The sequence below is a fragment of the Artemia sp. Qi Xiang Cuo genome, chromosome 13 (assembly GCF_049724085.1).
Source record: "Artemia sp. Qi Xiang Cuo chromosome 13, ASM4972408v1, whole genome shotgun sequence".
In the NCBI taxonomy this organism is placed as follows: Eukaryota; Metazoa; Arthropoda; class Branchiopoda; order Anostraca; family Artemiidae; genus Artemia; species Artemia sp. Qi Xiang Cuo.
Window position 1 is genome coordinate 35,752,884 of NC_142806.1, and position 23,854 is coordinate 35,776,737.

Sequence of the window (23,854 nt, forward strand, 5' to 3'; positions counted from 1 at the left end):
CTACCACAGTGACTGCTGCTACCATTGCTACTCCTACCATGGATTCTAATACTATTACCCTCCCCCCCTGAGACTACTCGAGATATACCTCATTTTCCTTCATTGTTCTACGTTGCTTCGTTTTAAACTATTTCCAACATGACTGCTGCTACCTTGCCTCCATACGCTACTAAGAATACTGCTCTAACTACTACCAGAATCTCTACTTGTACTACCTCTACTAAAACTAAAATTGCTACTACTTATTTCGCATCTGCTATTAGTCTTGTTTGTAGGATCGATATAGTAATATTGTGAGACCACAATGTAAGGATTTCTCGCAAGGTCATACCAAGAACAAAAGAGGGAGATGGCCCCCCCCCCTCACGCGTGAAATTTGAAAAATTATGTATAAAAAAACATTCTTAACATTCTTTTTTCAGTAAAGTCAATGTTTGTTTAGTTTCTAAGATTTCTTGATAACTACAAGAAAATTAGTTATTTTAGATTTTTAATCAAACTCTATCTGCAACTAACTATAATGGCAGGGTACCTATTTCCATTTTCTAACAAAAATTAATAAAAATAAAAAAAGAATGAAAGGTAAAACCTGTATTTACTTCTGAACTTAAATTACAAAAAAAAAAATCATTTTAAAGACTTGAGCTTAAAATCTTACTAGGAGGTGGAGCTGGGAATGTTACTTTGAGTTCTAACTAACTTCATTCCCTCTAAGACCCAAACATGAAGAGTTTCGAGCCACAAAAGTCATTTTTTTTTAATTTACAAGGAAAATAAGGCGTGAGGTATTTATTTAACCGGTATAAGCAATCTTTAACGAAAAGTTTTCAAAAAGTTAATAATATAAAACATATTTGAGATGACTTTTTAGCTCATCTAATCTCGTCGATCGCCTCAAAAGTCGTTGCAAGTTCAAGTTCAGTTAAACTTGGGTCTTGCAAGTTCAATATCTTGGTCCTACCTCTCCGTCAACCCCGCTTTCATTTTATATTTAGCAGCAAACTACTCAATACAAGTGGCAAATGTGATCTTAGGGTGTCTTACGTTTAGCTACTCCGCCGTTTTTTATAGCAGCCTCGAATTCGATGTTTAAAAAAAAATTAATAATATAACATCAATATTTATTTATAACCCATTTACATCAAAAGATAAATAATGGAATAAACACTTTAGGGAAAAAAATTTGACACAAAAACAAAAATCAACAATTAATCAACAATAACATTAAATAGTGAAATTAATAAAAAAAAGTTACATAAAACAAGATCAAACCGTCGTGAGGCGACGAACGCCGACACCATTTCCGAAAGCTTTTCATGTAAACCAGTCAGCTTCTCAGTAATCTTCGGAAGATAGAACTAATTTACTGTCCTTCCATTCCTAGACCAAAGAGGAAGATAGAGAAGAAATTTACAGAAGCCGAAAAAAGACACTCGAATATCACTAATATTTTTTTTCTAAATATAGGGTAAAGCCCAGAAAGATAAAGAAGAGAATGATCTGAAAAGGTAGAATAAAGCTTACCAAGGGCAATACGATTATATTTCCACTAAGTGTTTGAGTGGTAGGCTTCTCCGATTAAGAATCAGTTCTTTTTTCTTTTTTTTTAGTTTTTTTTCTGAGGCAATAAAATAATTTTTTGTCTTCATTTAAGTCCCACCCATCCTCGAAGTTGGTTTTGGGGCCTTTTCATTCACTATATTATCGATATGGCGTCGGTATGATCATCTATCTTCAGCAAAGAAGAGAAGTTGCTGTAGGTCTGGTGTTGAGAAGTTATCTTTCCATCTCTTCGAGGGGGGGGGGACGGCTCTATGAAGAGAACAATGCAGGTGATAATAGAAGACGGGAATTTTCCATACATTGAACTACATAGTTATTTTATTTTATCAAGTATGTGGTTTTTGATCTTATAGCTTTCAAACAGTCTATATGGCATATAACAGTGCATATGTCAATGAGGATAATCACTATGTTAAAAAGTCTCATTTGCAGTAGTATCGACCAATTCTTGTTTCTCTTTATAGGCATCAAGGCTTTAATTCTAGAGTTGGCAAGCGCCAGGCGTCTCTTAATATATTTCGAGTGGTGTCGGACGTTTAAAAGCTACTTTGTATAGCAATTTTTTAAAAGTTGATTCCTTTTTTCACATGTTGCTCAGACTATATGGACACTACGATCAACATATTTGAAAGATTTTGTTTTTTATTCCCATTTATTTATATTTCTTTATTACATTTTCTTCATTTACGTGTATCCTTAAATAAGCACGCAGAATAATTGCACATAACAGTTTAATACTTTTCTTTTAAACTGTTAAGCCAGACCAACAGTTTTATGTACCAAAAAGTGTTACGTTAACTCTTACTCTGTTAAACTTCTACTTTTTCAGTAATTTCTGTTAGTTTTTTTTTTAATCAAAGACCTTATATTACTAGACTCCTAACGTTAGAAAAGTTACATAAAGAAAGCTAAGATAAGTTAGCTTGCCCGTGGACAGAAATTGAAACGGCAACGAAACTTCAGGGGACAGAAGACCGTAAGTGAATATTAGAATAAGCCTTTGAAATCGAGTATTCTTAAGCCCAAGAATACGATTTCTCTTCCGTGTTGCTTGTACACCATCAATAGACCGTGTTTTATGTAACGTCTATATATATATATATATATATATATATATATATATATATATATATATATATATATATATATATATATATATATATATATATATATATATATATATATATATATATATATATATATATATATATAAGGTCCAGAGATAGCTCAAAGTATCGTTATTTTCTTCCTTGTAATGTAAGGTTTTTATCTTAGTATTTTGTTTGCATTGTAGCTTTTGGAAATTCTTGGCCTCTACATCGAGCAAGGAAGCGTAATTATATTTGTTGATAAGCAAGAAGCTGCTGATGATCTATTAAAAGACCTTATGAAGGCTGGTTATGACTGTATTGCCCTACATGGTGGTGTTGACCAGTATGATAGAGACTCGGCTATTACTGACTTCAAAAATGGAGTTGTCAAGCTAATGGTGAGTTTTAGTAAAGGTTCATCTAATGTAAATGTATTTATCGTGATTTATTCTCATGCATATTCATAAGTGTGCTTTGAAACAAAATCAACTCCGCTCTTGGCCAAACGGAATCATCTTTATTTTAAAGTGCAGACTAGGCTCGATGAGCTGGTAGGAAAGATTTTATTTGGTCTGATTACCCGATTATTGTGTAGTCGCTATTAATTCTCATAAGAATAAGTAAGGTGTCAGTGCTATAATTTCAGTAATGACTGTGTAGTTGCAATGGCATATTCTCTCATAGGTCTGTGATTAGAATTAATTTAAAAAACTTTTCCTACAAAACAAGTTTTTTAAAGATAGGTAAACAGCTCCATTAAACCAAAAATGAGAAGAAATAAAGTCAAATAATCTTCCAATCATAAAACTACCACAAATCACAATCAATAAATAAATAAAACCCAAAACAAACAGCAATTAAAGTAAATAACCGAGTGATACTCGAAACGAGCAAAAATTAACATGAGTAGGGCTGACAACCCACGCCTTCTCAATACCAGAACATAATTTGCACTTTACTGAAAACTATATACATTTTAAATGTTTTCACTTTTTTTACTTTAATAAATAAAAAATTCTTGAAACTTTAAGGATTAAATATCAGTATATGTATATTTTACTGACAATCCACGGTTATTTGTTTTTTTATGTTTTTCAAACTTATACTAAGGTATGTAAAGCTGTCCACTTGATCGATCTTTTCGTTACCCAACGTCGCATTTTCATCTTCACTTATTCCTAGTCTTAGCGACTTAGTCTTCTTAACATTGATTTTCAAACCTATTCTTGCACCCTAAAGTCGCAAAACCTCTCAAAGTTCATTCACCAGCATAGTCAAAGTCTAGGAAAGTATTACTTCTTCATTTGATTCCGTGTTCTCACATTGCTTTTGCTGTGCTCCTCAAGACGAAGTCCATCAAAATAATCCATATAAATGGGGATATAACGCAACCCTGCTTAACTCCTGGTTTAATACGAAACCAACTACTAACCTCATTTCCTACCTTTTTTTAAATTCGTGGCAGTGATAAACTAGATTTTAGTATTTACAGAAAACTGACTCAAAACAACAGATACCTTTATTTTAAATCTAATAGCCTCCCACAAGTTAAAAGAGGTGTTGTAACTTCTCTCGCGGATCGTCCTCTAAACATAGCTTGGATCCTCACGTCACATCAAAATTGAATTTATCAGAGATAGACCTTTTGGAAACGGTAATCCCATCCCGTCTGTTAATAATATAATTAGTCGTAGGCTAGAAAGATATTCTCTTGAAATAAAGAGTCCTTTGCCCTGCGAAGCTTCTAATAAACCTTCAAAATGCAATGATCCTTTCTTCTGTGTCAAAAATTACTACGAAATTAAAAAAAGTTTGTACGCAGAAAATTATGTATGTAGTTTTTATAATTAATATAAAAATAATGAATTTCTTTAATTTTGGTAAAGATGAGAACCCAGTTACTCGTCAAAGAGGGGTGTACCAAATACCATGTGACTTCGGCAATTATTATGTTGGTAGAACCCACCATAATTTGAAAAAATCCGCCTGCTGCAATATAAGGATAATACAACAAAGGCTGTAAATTGTAATTGTGTTTCTAGTTCTTTTGGTACGGCTCTAAGTAACTATATTTTGAAAATCCTAGCCACACAATACTTTTCGAAAACACCGCCCTCATTGAGAACGATATGGGTATTAAAAATGTTATTCGAGAGGCAATAGAAATTAAACTTAATTTACATAATAATACTTCTTCAAATAAGGGTTTGGGAGAATATTCAATCAACGCATTATACACAAATTTAATTAAAAACCATTTAAAATATTACATTGAAAAACTAATAGTTAATACCAATGAACTTGTATCAAAGAGCCCTCTTGGGCTAGCTGCCAAAATAGCAAGGATTGCATTTAAAGATGCTCTTGATTTGTTTTACCTGAATTAATTGTCTCGTTTCGTGTTTGTTTTTCAGTCCTGGTTGAACCTCGTTGAAGTGATGATGAATAATATTATTGTCTTACTTTTAATGGTCAAGTATTTTATTTATAAGTCTTATTTTATATTTATCTGTGCCTTTTTGATGACGGCTCCTAAACGCAGAGTCGAAATATCCATTTAGAAAAAAAAAATTTTTGTCTTAAAATAATTCCTCGTTGTTCTATGACCGAGGGACATCAACCGCATGGGGCATTAAAAAATAATAATAATAAATAATCCATACATTAAAATGTCTTCACGATTTTTGTGAAGCCACCAAACGAAAACGTTTGTTTGCTGATTGTGTCAGAATATTCCAAGCAGCATGAGAAAGAGTTATGGGATTGAAGTTTGACTGATAGGCTGAGATGAATTCGAATGTTACCAGAATTACGAAAATGGTGTCTAGAATGATCGTAGACAAGAGATGGACAAAACACAATAAAGAAATAAGTCACGAATAATGTTTAACTTTACCAAAGCTGGTATCTAGGGATTTTTAAAGTTGTTGGTTACCATTCTGAGGATATTATCTTAGTATAACAGTCTGAAACCAAAACACACTAAACATATGTTTCACGAATTTTATTTGATTTTCAACAAAGGATATACTAATTCTAAGATTTCTCATTTTTTCTGAACTTAGACTTTTGGATTTTTAGAGTTTTTAGTTACAAATGGAAGGCTAGTATACCAGTATAAATAAGAAACCCCAAATTTGAAATACAAAGAAGCCGATGAGCCGCCAACAGTCTTTGATTTTTACCAAAGTTGTCACTTAGCTTGTAGTCCAATAGTTCTGGACCCATTACAACTTAGTAAAGTCACCCTGGCGTATAATGCTGTGCTTTGGCCTCAGGCGTTTATTTTCTCAAAATGCAAAACATCTGAAAATCACAAAAACTACTAAATTTCGATTGCATTTTTGAATTCCCTGTACAATTGAAATTGCAATCCGGTTTTTTTTTAAAAGCAACTTAAAAAGATGACCTAACAATATTCCCACACATAATACAAATACGCGCATTTAAAAAAAAGAGCGGAAATTTAATTTGAACCATATTTAAAAATGGTTTCTGAAGAAAAGCAAAGGATGACATTTAAACCTGAAACGAGCAGAAATAGTCATATAATAATTTTAACCGAAATCAAATAGTTCGTGGTAACGAACTGTAAGTAAGGAGCGACCCGGCTCAATAGTAACCGAAACTCTAAAAAAAAGGAATATTAATACCAATAGATACATCAGTAGAATGGGATTATTTCGCTAGTTGCAAAAATATAAGTTCCATTAAGTTAAATTTTATACTCATCAAAAGTTAAGCGCATCAAAAAATTTGTTGTATTTTCGAAAAAAGGGGGAAACAATCCTAGAAAGTCATAGACCCTTAGTGACAATTACACCATTGGATTCAGCGTATCAAAGAACCCTACTATAGAAGTTTGAAGCTCCCATCCGCAAAAATATGGAATTATGTATTTTTTGCCAGAAGTAAGATCACGGATGTGTGTTTATTTGTTTTTTGTTTTTTTTTTTTTTTTTTAGGGGTGATCGTATCGATCCAGTAGTCCTAGAATATCGTGAGAGGGCTCATTCGAACGTAAATTAAAAGTCCTAGGGTCCTTTTTAAGTGTCCAAAAAAATTGGAGGGCAACTTGGCCCCCTCCCACGCTCACTTTTTCCCCAAAGTACCTCAATCATAATTTTTAGATAGCCATTTTGTTCAGTATAGTAAAAAATCTAATATAAATGTCATTGAGAATACTTTAATTCCCCAAAATTCCCGGGGGAAGGACTGCAAGTTATAAACTTTGTCCATTTTTTACATATATAAGTTTTGGTTATTGGTAAGTATACAGGCGTTTTCAGGAGGAATTTTTTTCTGGTGGGGGAGGGGGTTGGTGTAGGGGTTCCGGGGGAGAATCTTTCCATGGAGGATGTTTCTTCGGGGGAAGGGGCATTACTATGAAGGGGGTGCCGGATTTCCCAGCATTATTTAAACAACGATCAGAAATTAAATAAAAAACAAGTTTTTTTCAACTGAAAGTAAGGAGCAACATTAAAATTTAAAACAAACAGAATTGTTTACATATATGAGGGGGTTCTCCCCCTAGTCAATACCTCGCTCTTTACGCTAAAGTTTTTTTTAGTACTTTCAAAAGAGCTATATATTCTAATTAACCGGCCTTTGTGATTCCGGGGTTTGTGATTCGAAAAAAATTCGAACTTTAGCGTAAAGAGTGAGGTATTGATTAGGGGGGGGGGGACTCCCTAATATACATAATAAAAACATACGAATTTAGACATTCGTTACGTAAGTTAATTCGTAAGTTACGTCTGAACAAAATTTCTAGAAAGCCATTTAGCCAAAAAAAGGAAAATTAATATGCGAATTTCGTTTTAATTATTCATGTACGGTGAGCCAAAATCAAAGCTGCATTAATTCAAAAACGGTCAGAATTTAAATATAAAAAAACAAGTTTTTTTCAACTGAAAGTAAGGAGCAACATTAAAAATTAAAACGATGGGAAATTATTCCGTATATGAAAGGGGTTGTTCCCTCCTCAACGCCTCGCTCTTTATGCTAAAGTTTGACTCTGTCTTACAGCTTTATTCTTTAAAACAATAAAAAGCTTTAGCGTAAAGAGCGAGGCGTTGAGGAGGGGACAGCCCCTTTCATATACGGAATAATTTCTGTTCGTTTTAAGTTTTAATGTCGCTCCTTACTTTCAGTAAAAAAAACTTGTTTTTTTTTATTTAATTCTGATCAAAATAGACAGAAATTAATGTGAAATTATATATTGGGGTAAATGCAATGTAATGTAAGTTTGTAACGACATATGGAAATGTACGACATATACGCAGTGCTTCTAGTAGTTTTTCACTTTGTCATTAATATTTCCTGTGTTTTAAATTTAGCGCAATTAGTTATTACCGTGAGTGTCAAATTTCCATAAAGTCTGGGTTTTTGAATTTCAATCAAAGAAACAAAGAGAGAAAACTCAATGAAGAAAACAGACAAAACGGGCTTCGGCCAGTAGCGAAAAGAGAAAAAAAAACGACACCGATATTTCGTCTGTATAAAAACGAGGCGTCTTCACCGTAAAAGAAACAAAGATTAAAAATATAAAGTAAACTAAAATTACATAAAAACCACCACCAATATTAAACTACACTTGCCGCAACAGAACACTTGGGCTACAGTTAATAAAGAGTTACTTTGATGAAAGCACCAAAGTAACTGATCTGCGATTCTTCAATTTCAGTCTGTTCGTAGCTTCTTAGGGTAGACTGCCTATTTAGTAAGTGGATGTTGGTTTTAATACTTTATTAGTGTTCTTATTTCTTAGTCGCCTGTATTAAAAAAAAAGACGCAAAAATATTTCAAAATATGTCGTGTTCTTTTTTTTTGATTTTATAAATTCAAACGACAATATGGCTTTTGGGATATTTTGATCTCAAACAATTGGTATGCGGTTAAATAAAATGGTGAATATTTAGGCTGGATTATGAAGAAAAAGATTATTTCAGAATTACAAAGTTTCTATATGCAAAAAAAATACTTGTTCTGGCCTATTGTTAAAACATCGGACAACGGCCAAATTAAGACCTCAAAAGAAACTAAGCTGATACGAATTTTTGAGTTAAAAATTATTTTAGAGGCTATGTCACTACCACACTATTCTAAAAAAACAAAAACTATCGTTCACCATATATATTCATGGTTAAATACTAACTTACTTTCCTAAATAATGTGGATAGAATGTATTCATAAACAAAATCAGAAAACAAGTACAAGCTGCTGATCCCACAAAGGCTCATGACCTGTATAAGTGGCAGGATTTCCTAAAATACTTTTTTCCGCTAAATCTTGGTCTGTTTTCAATCTTATATCATGTAAAAAAAAAAAAAAAAAAACTTCAATCTTTTAGTTGGTACGAGAGGTCTAGCGAATGAGATATGACGCGTGGAGTTGACCCATCTATTTCGATTCGTGAGTAAGCTTTCATTGTTATAGAATTTTTTGCAAGCTCCGCAAGTCCAGTAAATCAGTCCATCTCTTTTTCCGTCGTCATGTTTTGTTAAAGAACTCGTAATTGAAGACTTGAACTCAAGACTAATTCCTTAGGGAATCTGATAAAGGAAATGAAAATAAAGCAGCTAGTTTTGGCTATGAAGACCCCCCTTTAATCACACAAAGTAGAGTTTTAACGTAAAAAGGAATGACAGTAATTGGAGCATTTCTGATTTGAATTACTTATGAAGGTTTCAAAACAAAATGTTTACGTTTTAGATTTCTTTAGTTCAATGAACCGGAAACTGCTTTTTAGTTTATGCAACATATACCTACAAAACTTGCTCATGTAAACTGAAGTGGGATTTTTCCTGTACTTGTTGAATTCTGAAAACTTGTACTTTACTGAAAACATAAAACCGACGCATAAAAAGGGATGTTCTCTTGGGAATAGAGAAGTCCTTAGTTAGCCAGTAGCAAATAAAAGACTAATTTGTAAGACTCAACTGCCTTTCACTGGCTATTATATCTATAGCTTTTATTATACAATTTAAGTTCTATTAAAACCTCCACAAAGCTTAGTTTGAGCTAAAGCACTCATTTTTCAGAATTCTACTAATACAGGGAAATATCACAAGTCTGTTTATTTGATCTAGTTTTGTAGATATATGCAGTTAAAAACAAAACGGGTTTACTTTTCGGGCATTGTACAAGCAATTGTCATTATCAAACATCTTTCCAGCCTTTTCAGGGGTGCCCGTCCGCCATAGGACATCGCCTCCATGATGGAAACAAAATCACTTCACAATTCCTTTGTTTATCATAAATTTCATCTCTCCTAAATACTTCAAAATTCGCCCAAATGAAAAACTTTGCCTTTTCATCATTTTACAAAAAATTTACCTAACAGTATGACCTTTATTTTGCTTCTTAGGGCTATGAGGCAAGGCTAATGAAACGAGACCACATTAAATCAAATATATCATGTCCTATATCATATACAATAATATATCACATATCGGGTTAACGAATAGGCAGTAGGCGTATATAGAAAACAACTCATTTCTAATTACCAGATTGTAACACAGATTCAACTTGAACAGACTATAAACTTGACATGAACTGAAGTTAAAATTTGTAAACACAAAGCAACTCACCTCTTTCGCGGGCTAAGGGATGCCATCCAATCAGGGGAGGATGAATTGAATGGGCCAACTTTAATTATATTAACAATTCACTAGCTTTTAAGAACACGCTCTGGCATCGCGAACTTATTAATGCAAAGCCGAAGTATTTTTTCAATCAGATTTAAAGCTTTGAAAAATTAATACTTAATAGTAGTGATGGAAAGTGAACATGAGAAAGAAAAGGACATTTTAAAGAGCAACTGAAAGCGGATAAATATAAAGGCGAAAAGGGACATCTGTCTGGTAACAAAATGACTGACATGCTTTGACATCCAATAATCTTCAGGTATTTTCTTTGTGAGCATAATACACCTTATGTGTGACAATTCTAAAAGTGTTTTGAGTTCTGACTCAGCAGTAGTACACCGTAAGACAAAGCAAAATGATTCTTCCCATGAAGAAATCTAAACCATATTGGATTTTTCAATAGAATCTGACCGATATCTTGAGGCTAGTAATATAAAGTGTTTGAGTTAAGGCGACCGAAAAAGCTCATTTTTGAACCGAAAGAGATCATTATTTGAACTTAATATATGTTAGTTCGATTTCTGGTATGAATTCAGCGTTAAGTATTCCCATTCATTCTGGTAACTGTAAATAGCGCTCGATGTGGAATTAACCTCTCTTTGATCCCCTTTAACTTTCTAAATGCTACTGCTATCATGATCTTTTTTTTCCGATATTGATTTCAAATTTCAAAAAATACTCAGATCCTGAAAAACACTCGCATTTATGTTAAAATGTAATTTTTTTTCAAACGAGGGCAGTTAACTTGGTGGACTTCGTAAACTAAAGTATACTGGAATAAAAACCGATTCTATATACTTTTTTAATTCTCTATTTTGTTATTTTTATAATTCTTTTTGATTATATTACCGAAAAGGTCCTTGTTATATTAAAAAAAGGCAATAAAACAGTAAAATGGAAATACTCTAAGTAGTGGGAATCACGCCATTCATTACATTCTGCTTTTGCTCCAGCGAGGATAATAGTCCTTGTAAATTGAGTGGGAAAAGACAATTAGGTACTTTTTTTCGTAAACTCTTTCAACTCTCTTATTGGAAAGTTGTAGGATGCGTGCCAAATTAAAAGCTTGCCTGTCTTTTTTTTTCTCTATGCTTATATGTTGCAGATGTAATACATAAATTAGTTTCATGTTTCCCATTAGGGTAGTCACGTAGTCACCAATTCGGATAATGCTGAACATAGAAAGAGATTGGTGTTCAGAAAGACATTTTACGAAATAAATTATCAACAGGAAATTGAAATCTGCCATTCGACATCAAGTTTTTTATTTAGTTGCCTTCTCACATTACTTCAGAAAGGGTGGCTTCTCTCTTATTTTGTGTTTTTTTTTTAGATTTGTCTTTTTATGTTTGTCCCGGGACTTTTATCTAGGTTTTATTCTTCTTTTTGCTCTAAGAATGGTTGAGTGGAGGTCTCAGCCGAAATATTTGCTTTTTTCTTCTTTTTTCACATGCTGTGGATAATCCTTTTTTGGTTTTCCTTTTTTTTTCTTCGTTTTCTCTTTTTTTAGATGAAAAGATTTATGATGTATATTTTCATAATCCAAATCTTTCTCTCGTTTTGCTAAAAATTCCAACTATGTTTATTTTTGTGTGAAATTTACCAACAATTGCTTGTAATAATTCTTTATAGATTTACTAAAGCACCATTGTTGATAGAAATTTTCATTAAAGATTTCTGTTTGGACGGCGGAAACACACCTTAAATATCAAGATACCTAAAAGATTTTTCATTTTCCCTCCATTGATTTAGTCTTATTTGTGTTGCAGAAACAACTGGAAACTGAAGCTTATAGTAGGAAAACTGCCATATTCCGAAGGCCTAACTTTCTTTCTTTTTTTTATAACAACGGGTCATTGACAAGATTCTAACTCAAATGTTGTTTTTGTTATTTTTGGTCTGCTGCGATTTTCATGGTTTATAACTTAAAACCCTTCATATTGTCACAGTAAGGTACACTGTTTTCCAGTTTGGACGGGGATTACAGCATTTTATTCATGGTACTGCTGTACCTGCTCCCGATTAGCTACACTGGAGGCGGTAATACTACCTACGGGACGTGAGTGTGGCAGGTGCCGTCAACCATCAGACCCAGAATCTTTTAGGGGGTTTGTGTCATTCTTGCTGGGGATGAGTACTAGTTGCTTTAGCCGCTCCTCACCTTCTGTATCTAATGTTTGTCTGTAGAGTGGCTAAGCCTTACTTGGCTAATCACCCGGCAAGGTGTTTTATCTACTAACGGATCACGTTTGACAAAAGTAGACGCACATATTCTGATCACCTGAATAATGAAAAGCATAGGATTGATCAGTTGAAAAAAAAGATTTATTCTACGCTACGAACTCATTTGAAACCAGTCGCCTGAGAGTATCATGCCGTCAACGCCATCCGTTGGCTCCAACCACCTTAGGTTCCATATATGCATAAAGCCTAGTGCTTAAACTGGATAAAAGACTAGTCATGTATTATGTACTTCTGAAATGAATAGTGCCCTACCACATATTATATAATAATAGGATAAATATTGGAGATATTCTTTTCCCAATTTATTCCAAAATTCAAATGACAGTGATATATATATGTTCAAAAGAGCATTGGTACTAATTGCAACCCGTTCTATTTAGTAGAAAGTTAAGGTTGAATTTCAGATTTTATCTCTTGCCTTTCTAGTTTCCCACTATTGGCTAGCTCTCCTACTGTGATATTGCTAAATTATCAAAGTTTTCTCTGGTTCCTAGTAGGAGCTTTCATTAAAAGTTTGATATTATATTATGGCACGACTTGTTTCTCCACTTTTTAGCTTCATCGAATGCATTCTGACTTTTAATTTGCAACGATTTTACAGAACCAAGTCGAGTACGTTTTACATAAATGACAAGCTTGAAAAATGTTTTTGACAATTAACAGTAGTTAGTTAGAAAGATATAACTCGATCTGCAATTATAAGGACGTAGTTCGGTAGTACGAATTTAAGTAGTGTTAAGTAGTACGAATTTTATTATCGCAAACCTATAATGAATAATGCTGAATTTAATGATGAATATAATTCAACCCTATAGATTAAAATAGCGTGACATGGCCGACTACGTATGTTGACGGTATTATAGTGGGTACTTGTCCATTATTCAGAACACACTCAAGAAGTGAAGTTAGGTTAATGATTCTTACTTTGAAATATGTAGAATAATCATAGTTAATTGATTTTGCATGCTGCCCCGCTAAACTTTACACACCCCCCTAATGTGCAAATTGAATAATGGACAATTACCTTCTAGAGTAATGTTCAAAATAGTTTCGCTTTGCTATGTTTTCTTTGCACTAATGAATGAATTTTCCTTTTTTTTTTAATTATGTCATGCTCGAGAAATGTTTTTCGAAATCAATGTCTTTTCCTTTGACTTTCTTTTAAGTATTTCCGAGATGTCGTCATGCCTAATATAAAGGGGACTCTCTGGTACTTCTTCTGAAAACAAGTTAGGAAAATAAAGTTGTTCAGCGGATGTTCATTCACTTGTACCGTTATTACAATTTTATCAATAGATGTATACATACAAAACGAATCCACAATATTTCGGTACAAGTTGAAATTTATATATTTTTTTCACAATTAAATCCTGTAATAAAAAAGAAGTTGCTGGTACAAGAAGCTTCAAAACCTTATTTTCTCTCCTGCAAAATCTTTAAAACGTGAGATATCAATCAATCAATCAAACATTTATTACCCACAACTAACAAAAAGTAGTACAAGTGGAGTACATAATAATAATAAAAAAAAATAAAAAAAACTCAACAAACACTAGCAATTAAATTAAACTACGAAAAGAACTGTAAAAGACCGTGGTCAGGGCCAAATTTACAAAATGAATCTGCAGAAAGCTTTTTGTGTAGGTCACCGAGCTTTTGATCAGATATGCCCTATCGTGTTAAACAGAACGATAACTGAAGGTAGTTAATTATCTTATTAGAAAAAGAGGCGTGTATGCGAGAAAATCTGAATGTTAGCTGGAAATTTACAAAATCTGATCGATTCTTTGGGATAATACAGAGAGATCTGTCTCTCTCTCTCTCTCTCTCTCTCTCTCTCTCTCTCTCTCTCTCTCTCTCTCTCTCTCTCACGCTCTCTCTCTCTCTCTCTCTCTCTCTCCCTGTCTCTCTTTCTCTTTGTCTCTCCGCCCTTTCTCTCTCTACTTATTCCTCCCGCATCCTCCCGTCTCAATTTTTGTTTACCTGTTTTCTTGACTTTAGTTTTACACATTTTTATGTTGTGAATTTTAAGAATAAACCTGAAAGTTACTTCTAGGACAATAACATGAATCTAAAATAAATGTAAAGTTACACCACAAATTTGTTTCAATAGAACCAAAATATTCATCAAGAATTCTTCTAAAAATTGAAAATTTCTGGTATTTTTCGTTTAAAATTTTAGAATTTCGCCAAAAACTGAAACGGGGAAAATTTTTTAGGAAGTTTCTAAATCATCCTCCGTACGATCTTAAGGCCTTAGCGGCGCTCTTTAGCGCTTATTGCAATTACAAGCTGGAATCACAAGACATAGCTTATCGGTTTAAAACCAATAAATGTCCTTCGTGCAAACAATTTGGAATGGAAAAAAATGAATTAGAAATGGAAATATCTTGTGCAGAGAAGTTCTCATGTTGTTCAGAGTAAATCGACCATGTGTTTCAGAGAGAGAGAGAGAGAGAGAGAGAGAGAGAGAGAGAGAGAGAGAGAGAGAGAGAGAGAGAGAGAGAGAGAGAGAGAGAGAGAGAGAGAGAGAGAGAGAGAGAGAGAGAGAGAGAGAGAGAGAGAGAGAGAGAGAGAGAGAGAGAGAGAGAGAGAGAGAGAGAGAGAGAGAGAGAGAGAGAGAGAGAGAGAGAGAGAGAGAGAGAGAGAGAGAGAGAGAGAGAGAGAGAGAGAGAGAGAGAGAGAGAGAGAGAGAGAGAGAGAGAGAGAGAGAGAGAGAGAGAGAGAGAGAGAGAGAGAGAGAGAGAGAGAGAGAGAGAGAGAGAGAGAGAGAGAGAAAGAGAGAGAGAGAGAGAGAGAGAGAGAGAGATAGAAAGATAGAGAGAGAGAGAGAAAGAGAGAGAGACAGAGAAAGAGAAAGAGAGAGAGAAAGAGTGAGAGAGAGAGAGAGAGAGAGAGAGAGAGAGAGAGAGGAGAGGAGAGATTTGCTCTCGAAACATTAGACCAAATTCTAAGTTTTCTCCTTAGTATAAAACAGAGTCTAAAGAAAGGCTTTTCGGAAGGTTGTACTGCCTATGTGTTTTCCCATTATTTTTAGTCAGTAACAGCAAAAAAAAAAATTTTTTTTTACAATGATCTGGTTTTGAAGGAGGGTTTGCCTTTTGGGGCGTAAAGCTTCGAAATACAGAACTATCAGGCAAATACTATCTTTCTTCAATAATTAAATGATAGAAACAAAATATAAAGCAAGATTTTTGGTGAAAATTTTTGTAATTTCAAACTGAACACAGGAAAATCCTCTACAAACGTACATGATTCTAGTTCTCTCTTTTTTTTTTAATTTGGAATCTATATAAATAAAACAAGTTAGGCCTATTTATCAATTTTCTTTTTATACGGAAAAAAGCTCTTTCAGTGATCTAAACTTGGCGCACAGCAAATGAGAGCTATCTCTCCTCTCCCTCCTTGTTATATATTTGTTGTGGAAAAGACGTTTTTAGACTAATTCGACGATTTTGATGCGGAGTCTTTCCTTTATTAAAGCAATTTTGTTTGTATATTCGTTTGTTGTTGTTGTGTTTTTTTTTACAAAAAAAGGAAAAGAAACAGTGTTCATTGGTGCACAAAGGGTGAGGGGAGACTACGCATCTGTTCCACCCACAATCTAAAATGACCAAAATAAATATTAAATACAAGGCTATGCATTACTTTTACCGTAAAAAAAACCTTTTTGTGGCGAAAGAGGCTTTATTTAAACTTCAGCTCCCTTTCTGCAAAATTTATTTTAATATTATCCCCATTAAAATTTATTCGGATTCCCATGAAGTTTCAGTAGAATACAGCCTAAATATCAGACCCCCCCCCCAAAAAAAAAGACTCGATCGCTTAGAGCAGAATTTTTGAGAGTTTTAGTAGAGTATATTGAACTAGCTGATTTCGTATCTGAAGGAATTCTGGGAATGCACTGTGTATAATTATCTTTATGGGTTTATTATATGTCAAAAGTCTAGATGTAACATAACCAATTTTGACATTCCCTAAAACGTTTACAGACCATAAATTAGGCTGCACATCCATTCCTTAAAGTTTTGGTTACCTTGTACCACAGTTGAATCTTTTGAGGGGGAGGGGTACCGATGGGTACTTGAAAACACTTTTCTGATGACAAGAATGAAGCCCTTCCTTCACCGAGTTTGACCGGCTCGAAACCCTGAAATGATACAAAATAAAAATCAATTCTAACTTTCCTTTAAATTTTGTTGAAGTTTGACGAACTCTTCGTGTAGTTGATCCGACTGTAAGAACTTCGAGATTATCTCTCCTCCGTAGAGGCCAAATTTTGTCTAATTTGATAGTGATATGGACATTCCCTTCTGGTAGATATTCTGTTGATGCCCATTCAGCGACCCTTTCCGCTTCCCTTGGCAGAAGCCAGATTGCAACCAAACGCCTAAAGGGCACAAATACGATGCTGGATCTTACATCTCTATAAGTTTAGTTGGGGTCCAGCGTCCTCTTCCTGTAAATATGTTAATGGCAAGAATTTTAAGGACCGCTTTTCTTGTCCTCTGTATAGGTTAGATCGGGCTTATAATCCCCAACGGAACATATAGGATGCTAGTACTTACTTCACATTGAATTTAGCTGTGGTCCAACGACGTGTTCTGGAAGACTTCATAAAGCCAAGAACTCATGTCCCCTCTTTCTTCTCCTTCCAGAAAGATTGAATCGGCTGTGAACACCCAACAAGCCACGAATATGACATTTATTTTTACCTCGCACCAAACTTGGTTGAGTTGGAACGGCTCTATTCCGACAAAATACACAATTAAAACAGTACCTCTTTATAATACCCACTTTTGGCTTAGATGTAACTCCTTCCGGTAAATATCATTATGACAAGAAATTAGCCCCTCCTTTTTCACTTGTAATGTCAGATCTTATCAGAATCTCCAAAACGCTTAACTAGGACACTAGCTCTAAGTTGTTGCTTTAAAATCTAGAAAAATACATATGTTGTTCTAAGTTTCTCGAATAGCTTCAGCTTCCCTTTTCTACATGAAGCCGTATTTACGTGTTCCTAAGGGCTCTAATTTCAGAGTGAGGACAGTTTGGTTTTGCTCCTTGCTCACGCTGTTTAGTAGACTGAGAAAAAATGATTTTAATATTTCATCCTTGGAATTATAAGAAATTTAATAAATTTCAGAGGAGGATTTGCTCTCCGACCCCTTATCGCAGTGCCAGAAAAGGCTCCGAATTTTCAATTTCTTTTTGTTGCTAAACTACAACACCATGGGGTTTCAAAACGTCTGAACTTTCTGAAGCAGGGAAGAGAAAACAATTTGGAGGGTTGTAAATGTATTTAAACAGAAATATGCAGAAATGTATTTGTCCCCACATGTACAAATATTTCCTGTCTGAGCAAAAAAAGCCTTACAAGTTTGTTGGGGATTTATTTTTGACAAGTACTTGGAGGTTACTTTTTGTTGGGTCAGTTAAGGTGAATATTCCCTCTAAAACAAACAATTTTGTGACTAGCCCACAGCTGTAATATGCATCAGAAGGATAAAATACTTATATCACTGGATTCATTAGTCTCAAATCTATCCATCTGCCGAACCAGTATTATGATATTATTCTGGGAACACTTGTTCTTGGGGAACGATCTAAAATCGCTTAAGAAACAGGAAAATTATCCTTTTTTAAACTATTTTCGACCAATTCCAACGTATTTTCAATCCAAAAAATTGTACACAAAATTTTATAAATATAATTTGACAGATGGATGGAGCTAAATCTAAGCTATGGAAGTATGGAATGATATAAAATATATCGTCTTTTGTTGATATTAGTTTAAAAAACCTTTTCCACAAAATAAGTTTTTCAAAGAAAAGTAAAGTACTCCATTAAACAAAAAATTAGCAAAAATAAAATCAAATAATCTACCAAGCGTGAAACTACCACAAATCAGCATTGATAATTAAAAATATCCTAACACAAACAGAAATTACTATAATTAAGGGAGCCAAGCTCAAAACGAGCAGAAATTAACATAATTTTGGTGCAAAACTCCTATGCCTTCCCAATGTCAGAACAAAATTTGCACTTTACTGAAAAAATATAAATGTTTTTATTTTTATAACTTTAATAAATTAAATAATATTATCATTTTGATTACAAAATATCATTATATTTATATTATATTGAAAATGCACATTCAGTTGTATTTTTTCATTAAAGTGCAAATTTTGTTCTGATCTTGAGAAGGCATATGGGTTTTGCACCCAACTTATGTTAATTTCTGCTTGTTTTGAGTTTGACTCGGTTAATTATTGTAATTTCTGTTTTTTTTGGGTGTCATTTATTTATCGATGCTGATTTGTGGTAGTTTCACGCTTGGTAGATTATTTGATTTTATTTTTGCTATTTTTTTGTTTAATGGAGTTCTTTACTTTATTTTGAAATACTTATTTTATGGAAAAAGTTTTTTTAGATTAATTTCTGTTCGTTTTATATTGACATAGTCTTTTCAGGAAAAAAGAAAATAATGCTTTAAATCTTTTCGTTTTTTAAGACTTTATAGTTTGGCCTGCAAAATTTTGATTTTATGTGTTTTGGAAAATGGTGGACGTGAGAGGGGCGTTAGTCGCTATCCAATCACTTTCAACTATTAAAAAAGGCACTAGCCCTATCAATTTCCAATTGAATGAGCCCTTTTGAAGTATCTACGACAACGCTTTCAATAAAACTTTATATGCCCCAGGGCATAACTTGCAACCCTTGCCCTGAGGGCTGTGGGGGGAAGGGTTGTCATCCTTGAAGGCCAAATTTCAAAAACTTTCAACTACGTTGAGTAAAACTTAAAAAGGGTACTATCCCCTTGAATATCAAATCGAATGAGCCCTTTAAGTTTCTACGACAAAGATTTCAATAAAAACCTTATATGCCCCCAGGGAATAACTTATAATCCGTGCCCTGAGGGTTTTAGGGGAGTGTTCTTCTAAGAACAATATTTTTTATGTGGAAATCAACTACCCTGAACAAAATAGCTATCTCAAAACTTTTATTGGAGGTGTTTGGTGGAATGATGGGTGTGGGGTGGGGTTAGTTGCCCTCCAATCACTTTCGACACTAGCCCTTTGAATTTCCAGTCGAATGAGCTTTCATTGAAGTTTCTACGACAACGCCTTCTTTAAAACCTTATATACCCCCAGGACATAACTTAAAACCCTTGCCCTGAGAGATGTTGGGGAGTGTCCTTCTCAAAAAGTATTTTCTATATGGAAATCAACTACGCTGAACAAAATGGCTATCTCAAAATTTTGATTGGATGTGTCTGTGGGAATGAAGGGTGTGGGAAGGGGGAGCTAGTTGCCCTCCAATCACTTTTGACCATCAAAAAGGGTACTAGCCCTTTGAATTTCTAGTCGAATGAGCTTGTTTTGAAGTTTCTACGACAACGCCTTCAATAAAAACCTTATATGCCCCCAGGGCATAACTTAAAACCCTTGCCCTGATGGTTGCGGGGGAGTTGCCTCCTCAAAAACATGTTTTCTATCTGGAAATCAAGTACGCTGAACAAAACGGATATCTCAAAATTTGTATTGGATGTGTTTTGGGGAATGATGGGCGTGGGGGGGGACTAGTTGCCCTCCAATCACTTTGACTATTAAAGAGAGTACTAGTCCTTTGAATTTCCAATCGAATGAGCCTGTTTTGAAGTTTATACGACAACGCCTTCTATAAAAAACCTAATATGCCCCCAGGCCATAACTTAAAACCCTTACCCTGAGGGTTGTGAGGGAGTGTCCTCCTCAAAAACATATTTTATATCTGGAAAACAACTACGCTGAACAAAATGGCTATCTCAAAATTATGATTGGATGTGTTTGGGGGAATGATGGGCGTGGGGGGGGCTACTTGCCCTCCAATCACTTTCGACTATTAAAAAGGGCACTAGCCCTTTGAATTTCCAATTGAATGAGCCCTTTTGAAGTTTCTATGACAACGCTTTCAATAAAAACTTTATATGCCCCCAGGGCATAACTTACAACCCTTGCACTGAGGGCTCTGAAAGACAAAATTCATCCTAAAAGACAAAATTTCCAGAATTTTAAACTACGTTGAACAAAATGGATATCTCAAAATTTTAATTCGATGTGTTTGGGAAAATGGTGGGCGTGAGATGGGCGTTAGTCGCTATCCAATCACTTTCAACTATTTCAAACAGTTCGTGGTAACGAACTGTAAGTAAGGGGCGACCCAGCTCAACGGTAACCGAAACTCTAAAAAACGGAATTTTGGTACCAATAGATACATCAAAAGAATCAGATTTTAATTCTGATTAAAATCCTTGACTATTAAAATCCCTGAGAAAATTTGACTGATTTTCGAAAAAAGGGGGAAAGACCCCCTAAAAGTTATAGAACATTAATGAAATTCACACCATCATATTCAACGTATCAGAGAACCCCACTGTAGAGGTTTCAAGCTCCTATCTACAAAAATGTGGAATTTTGTATTTTTTGTCAGAAGAAAGATCACGGGTGCGTGTTTATCTGTTTTTTTTTTATTCTTTTCCCCAGGGGTAATCGTATTGACCCAGTGGTCCTAGAATATCGTAAGAGGGCTCATTGGAACGGATATTAAAAGTTCTAGCGCCTTTTTTAAGTGACAAAAAAATGGAGGGCAACTAGGCCCCCTCCCACACTCATTTTTTCTCAAAATCACCCAATTAAAATGTCGAGATAGATATTTTTTTTAACGTAGTTAGACATCTAAGACATATATCTTTTAGGTTGACTTAATCCCCTACAGTTCATAGGGAATGGACTGCGAGTTATGACCTTTGCTCAGTGATTACATATCGTCTTGGTTACTGGGAAGTATACAGACATTTTAAGGAAGAATTTTTTTCCTGTGGGGGGGGGGGCCTGGCGCAGCGCGTGCCTCGGGAGAATCTTTCCATGTAGGATGTTTCTTTGGGGTAAGGGACATTTCTATGAAGGGGGCGCCGGATTTCCAAGCATTATTTAAAAAAACGATCAGAAATTAAATTAAAAAAACAAAACAAGTTTTGTCAACTGAAAGTAAGAAGCAACATTAGAACTTAAAATGAACAGAAATTATTAGGTATATGGGGGGGTCCTCCCCCAAGTCAATACCTCACTCTTTACGCTACAGTTTTTTTTTATTGCTTTCAAAAGAGCTATCCATTCTAATTAAACGGCCTTTGTGATTCAACGGTTTGTGAATTAAATTTTTTTTTTTTACTTTTAATGTAAAGAGCGTGGTATTGACTAAGGGGAGAACCCCATCATATACGTAATAACATATACGTAATATAAAAAAAAAACATTAAAAAAAAACAAGCGATACGGCTCAATAGTAATCGAAACTCTTAAAAACGGAACTTTGATGTCAATAAATGTATCAAAAGAATGGGCTTATAATGCTGATTCTAAATATATGAATTTTATTAAGTTTAGTATTACTCATCAAAGGCTACGGGCCTGAGAAAATTTACCTGATTTTTTAAAGAGGGGGGAAACTTCCCCTAAAAGTGAAAGAATTTTAATGAAAATCACACCGTCAGATTCAGCGTATCAGAAAACCCTATAACGTAGGTTTCAAACTCATATCTGCAAAAATCTGCCACTTTGTATTTTTTGCCAGAAGCAAAATATACGAATATAGAAGTTCGTTACGTAAGTTAATTTGTAAATTACGTCAGAACCAAATTTAGAGACACCCATTTAGCATAAGAAAAGTAAAATTTTTATGCAAATTTTGTTTACTTATTCAATGAAGGTGAGCCAAAATAAAAGCTGCATTAACTAAACAACCATCAGAAATTAAATAAAAAAAACATGTTTTTTAAACTGAAAGGAAGGAGCGACATTAAAACTTAAAACGAACATAAATTATTCCGTATATGAAAGGGGCTGTCCCCTCATCAACGCCTCGCTCTTTACGCTAAAGTTTTTTATTTTTTTAAAAATAAATTTGTGAGACAGAGTCAAACTTTAGCGTAAAGAGCGAGGCGTTGAGGAGGGGACAGCCCCTTTCATATACGGAATAATTTCTTTTCGTTTTAAGTTTTAATGTCGCTCCTTACTTTCAGTTTAAAAAACTTGTTTTTTTTATTTAATTAAAAAAGGCGCTAGCCCTTTCAATTTCCAATTGAATGAGCCCTTTTGAAGTTTTTACGACAACGCTTTCAATAAAAACTTTATATGCTCCCAGGGCATAACTTACAACCCTTGCCCTGAGGGCTGTGGGGGAAGGAGCTGTCATCTTTATAGACCTAATTTCCAAAACTTTCAACTACGTTGAATAAAATAGCTATCTAAAAAATTGGATTGGTTGTGTTTGGGGAAAAGGTGGGCGTGAGAGGGGGGTTAGTTGCCCTCAAAATCACTTTCGACTATTAAAAAGGGTACTAGTTATTTGAATTTCAAATCGAATGAGCGCTTTTTCAAGTTTCTAAGACAAAGATTTCAATAAAAACCTCATATGCCACCAGGGCATAACTTATAATCCTAGCCCTGAGGGTTGTGGGGGAGTATCTTCCTCAAAAATATGTTTTCTATCTGGAAATCAACTACCCTGAACAAAATGGCTATCTCAAAATTTGTATCGCATGTGTTTTGGGGAATGATGGGTGGGGGGGGGGCTAGTTGCCCTCCAATCACTTTCAAATATTAAAAAGGGCACTAGCCCTTTGAATTTCCAGTCGAATGAGCTTTTATTGAAGTTTCTACGACAACACCTTCTTTAAAAAACCTTATATACCCCGAGGGGATTACTTAAAATCCGGGCCTGAAGGGTTGTGGGGGAGTTTCCTTCCGAAAGACATGTTTTCTAATGGGAAATCAACTCCACTGAAACACTTGGATATCTCAAAATTTTTAGTTGACGTGTTTGGGAGACGGATGGGAGTGGGGGAAGCTAGTTGCCCTCCAATCACTTTCGACTATTAAAAAGGGTACTAGCCCTTAGAATTTCCAATCGAATGAGCCTTTTTTGAAGTTTCTATGACAACGCCTTCTATAAAAACCTTATATGCCCCCAGGGCATAACTTAAAACCCTTGCCCTTTTGGCTGTGGGAGAGTGTCCTCCTCAAAAACATATTTTTTATCTGGAAAACAAATAAAATAAAAGATTTGCAACGAAAAGTAAAGGGTAAGTTTGAATACGACCTCGTATTAGGTTTCTTCGACCCAGCGACTTACGACTTTTCAAACTGATCGGGGACAAAAAGTTTTTTTTAGCCTACTTGTGGGCCCCCCTAACACCCCTTTTCTTCTAAAAAAAAAGGTTTGTTGCCGCTAGTTCACTCAACAATTCTTGCAAGTTTAATTCTA

The 23,854-nt window shown here is 34.5% G+C and overlaps 1 protein-coding gene across 1 annotated transcript in view; it reads left to right on the plus strand.

Annotated features, from left to right (window-relative positions):
- The window catches only part of Prp5 (pre-mRNA processing factor 5), a 186,667-nt gene that overhangs the window by 107,051 nt on the left and 55,762 nt on the right, over positions 1-23,854 (plus strand). The window contains exon 13 of the mRNA XM_089099124.1: positions 2,858-3,052. Within this exon, the coding sequence (XP_088955250.1) occupies positions 2,858-3,052 (195 nt within the window). The remainder of the gene's footprint in view (positions 1-2,857; positions 3,053-23,854) is intronic.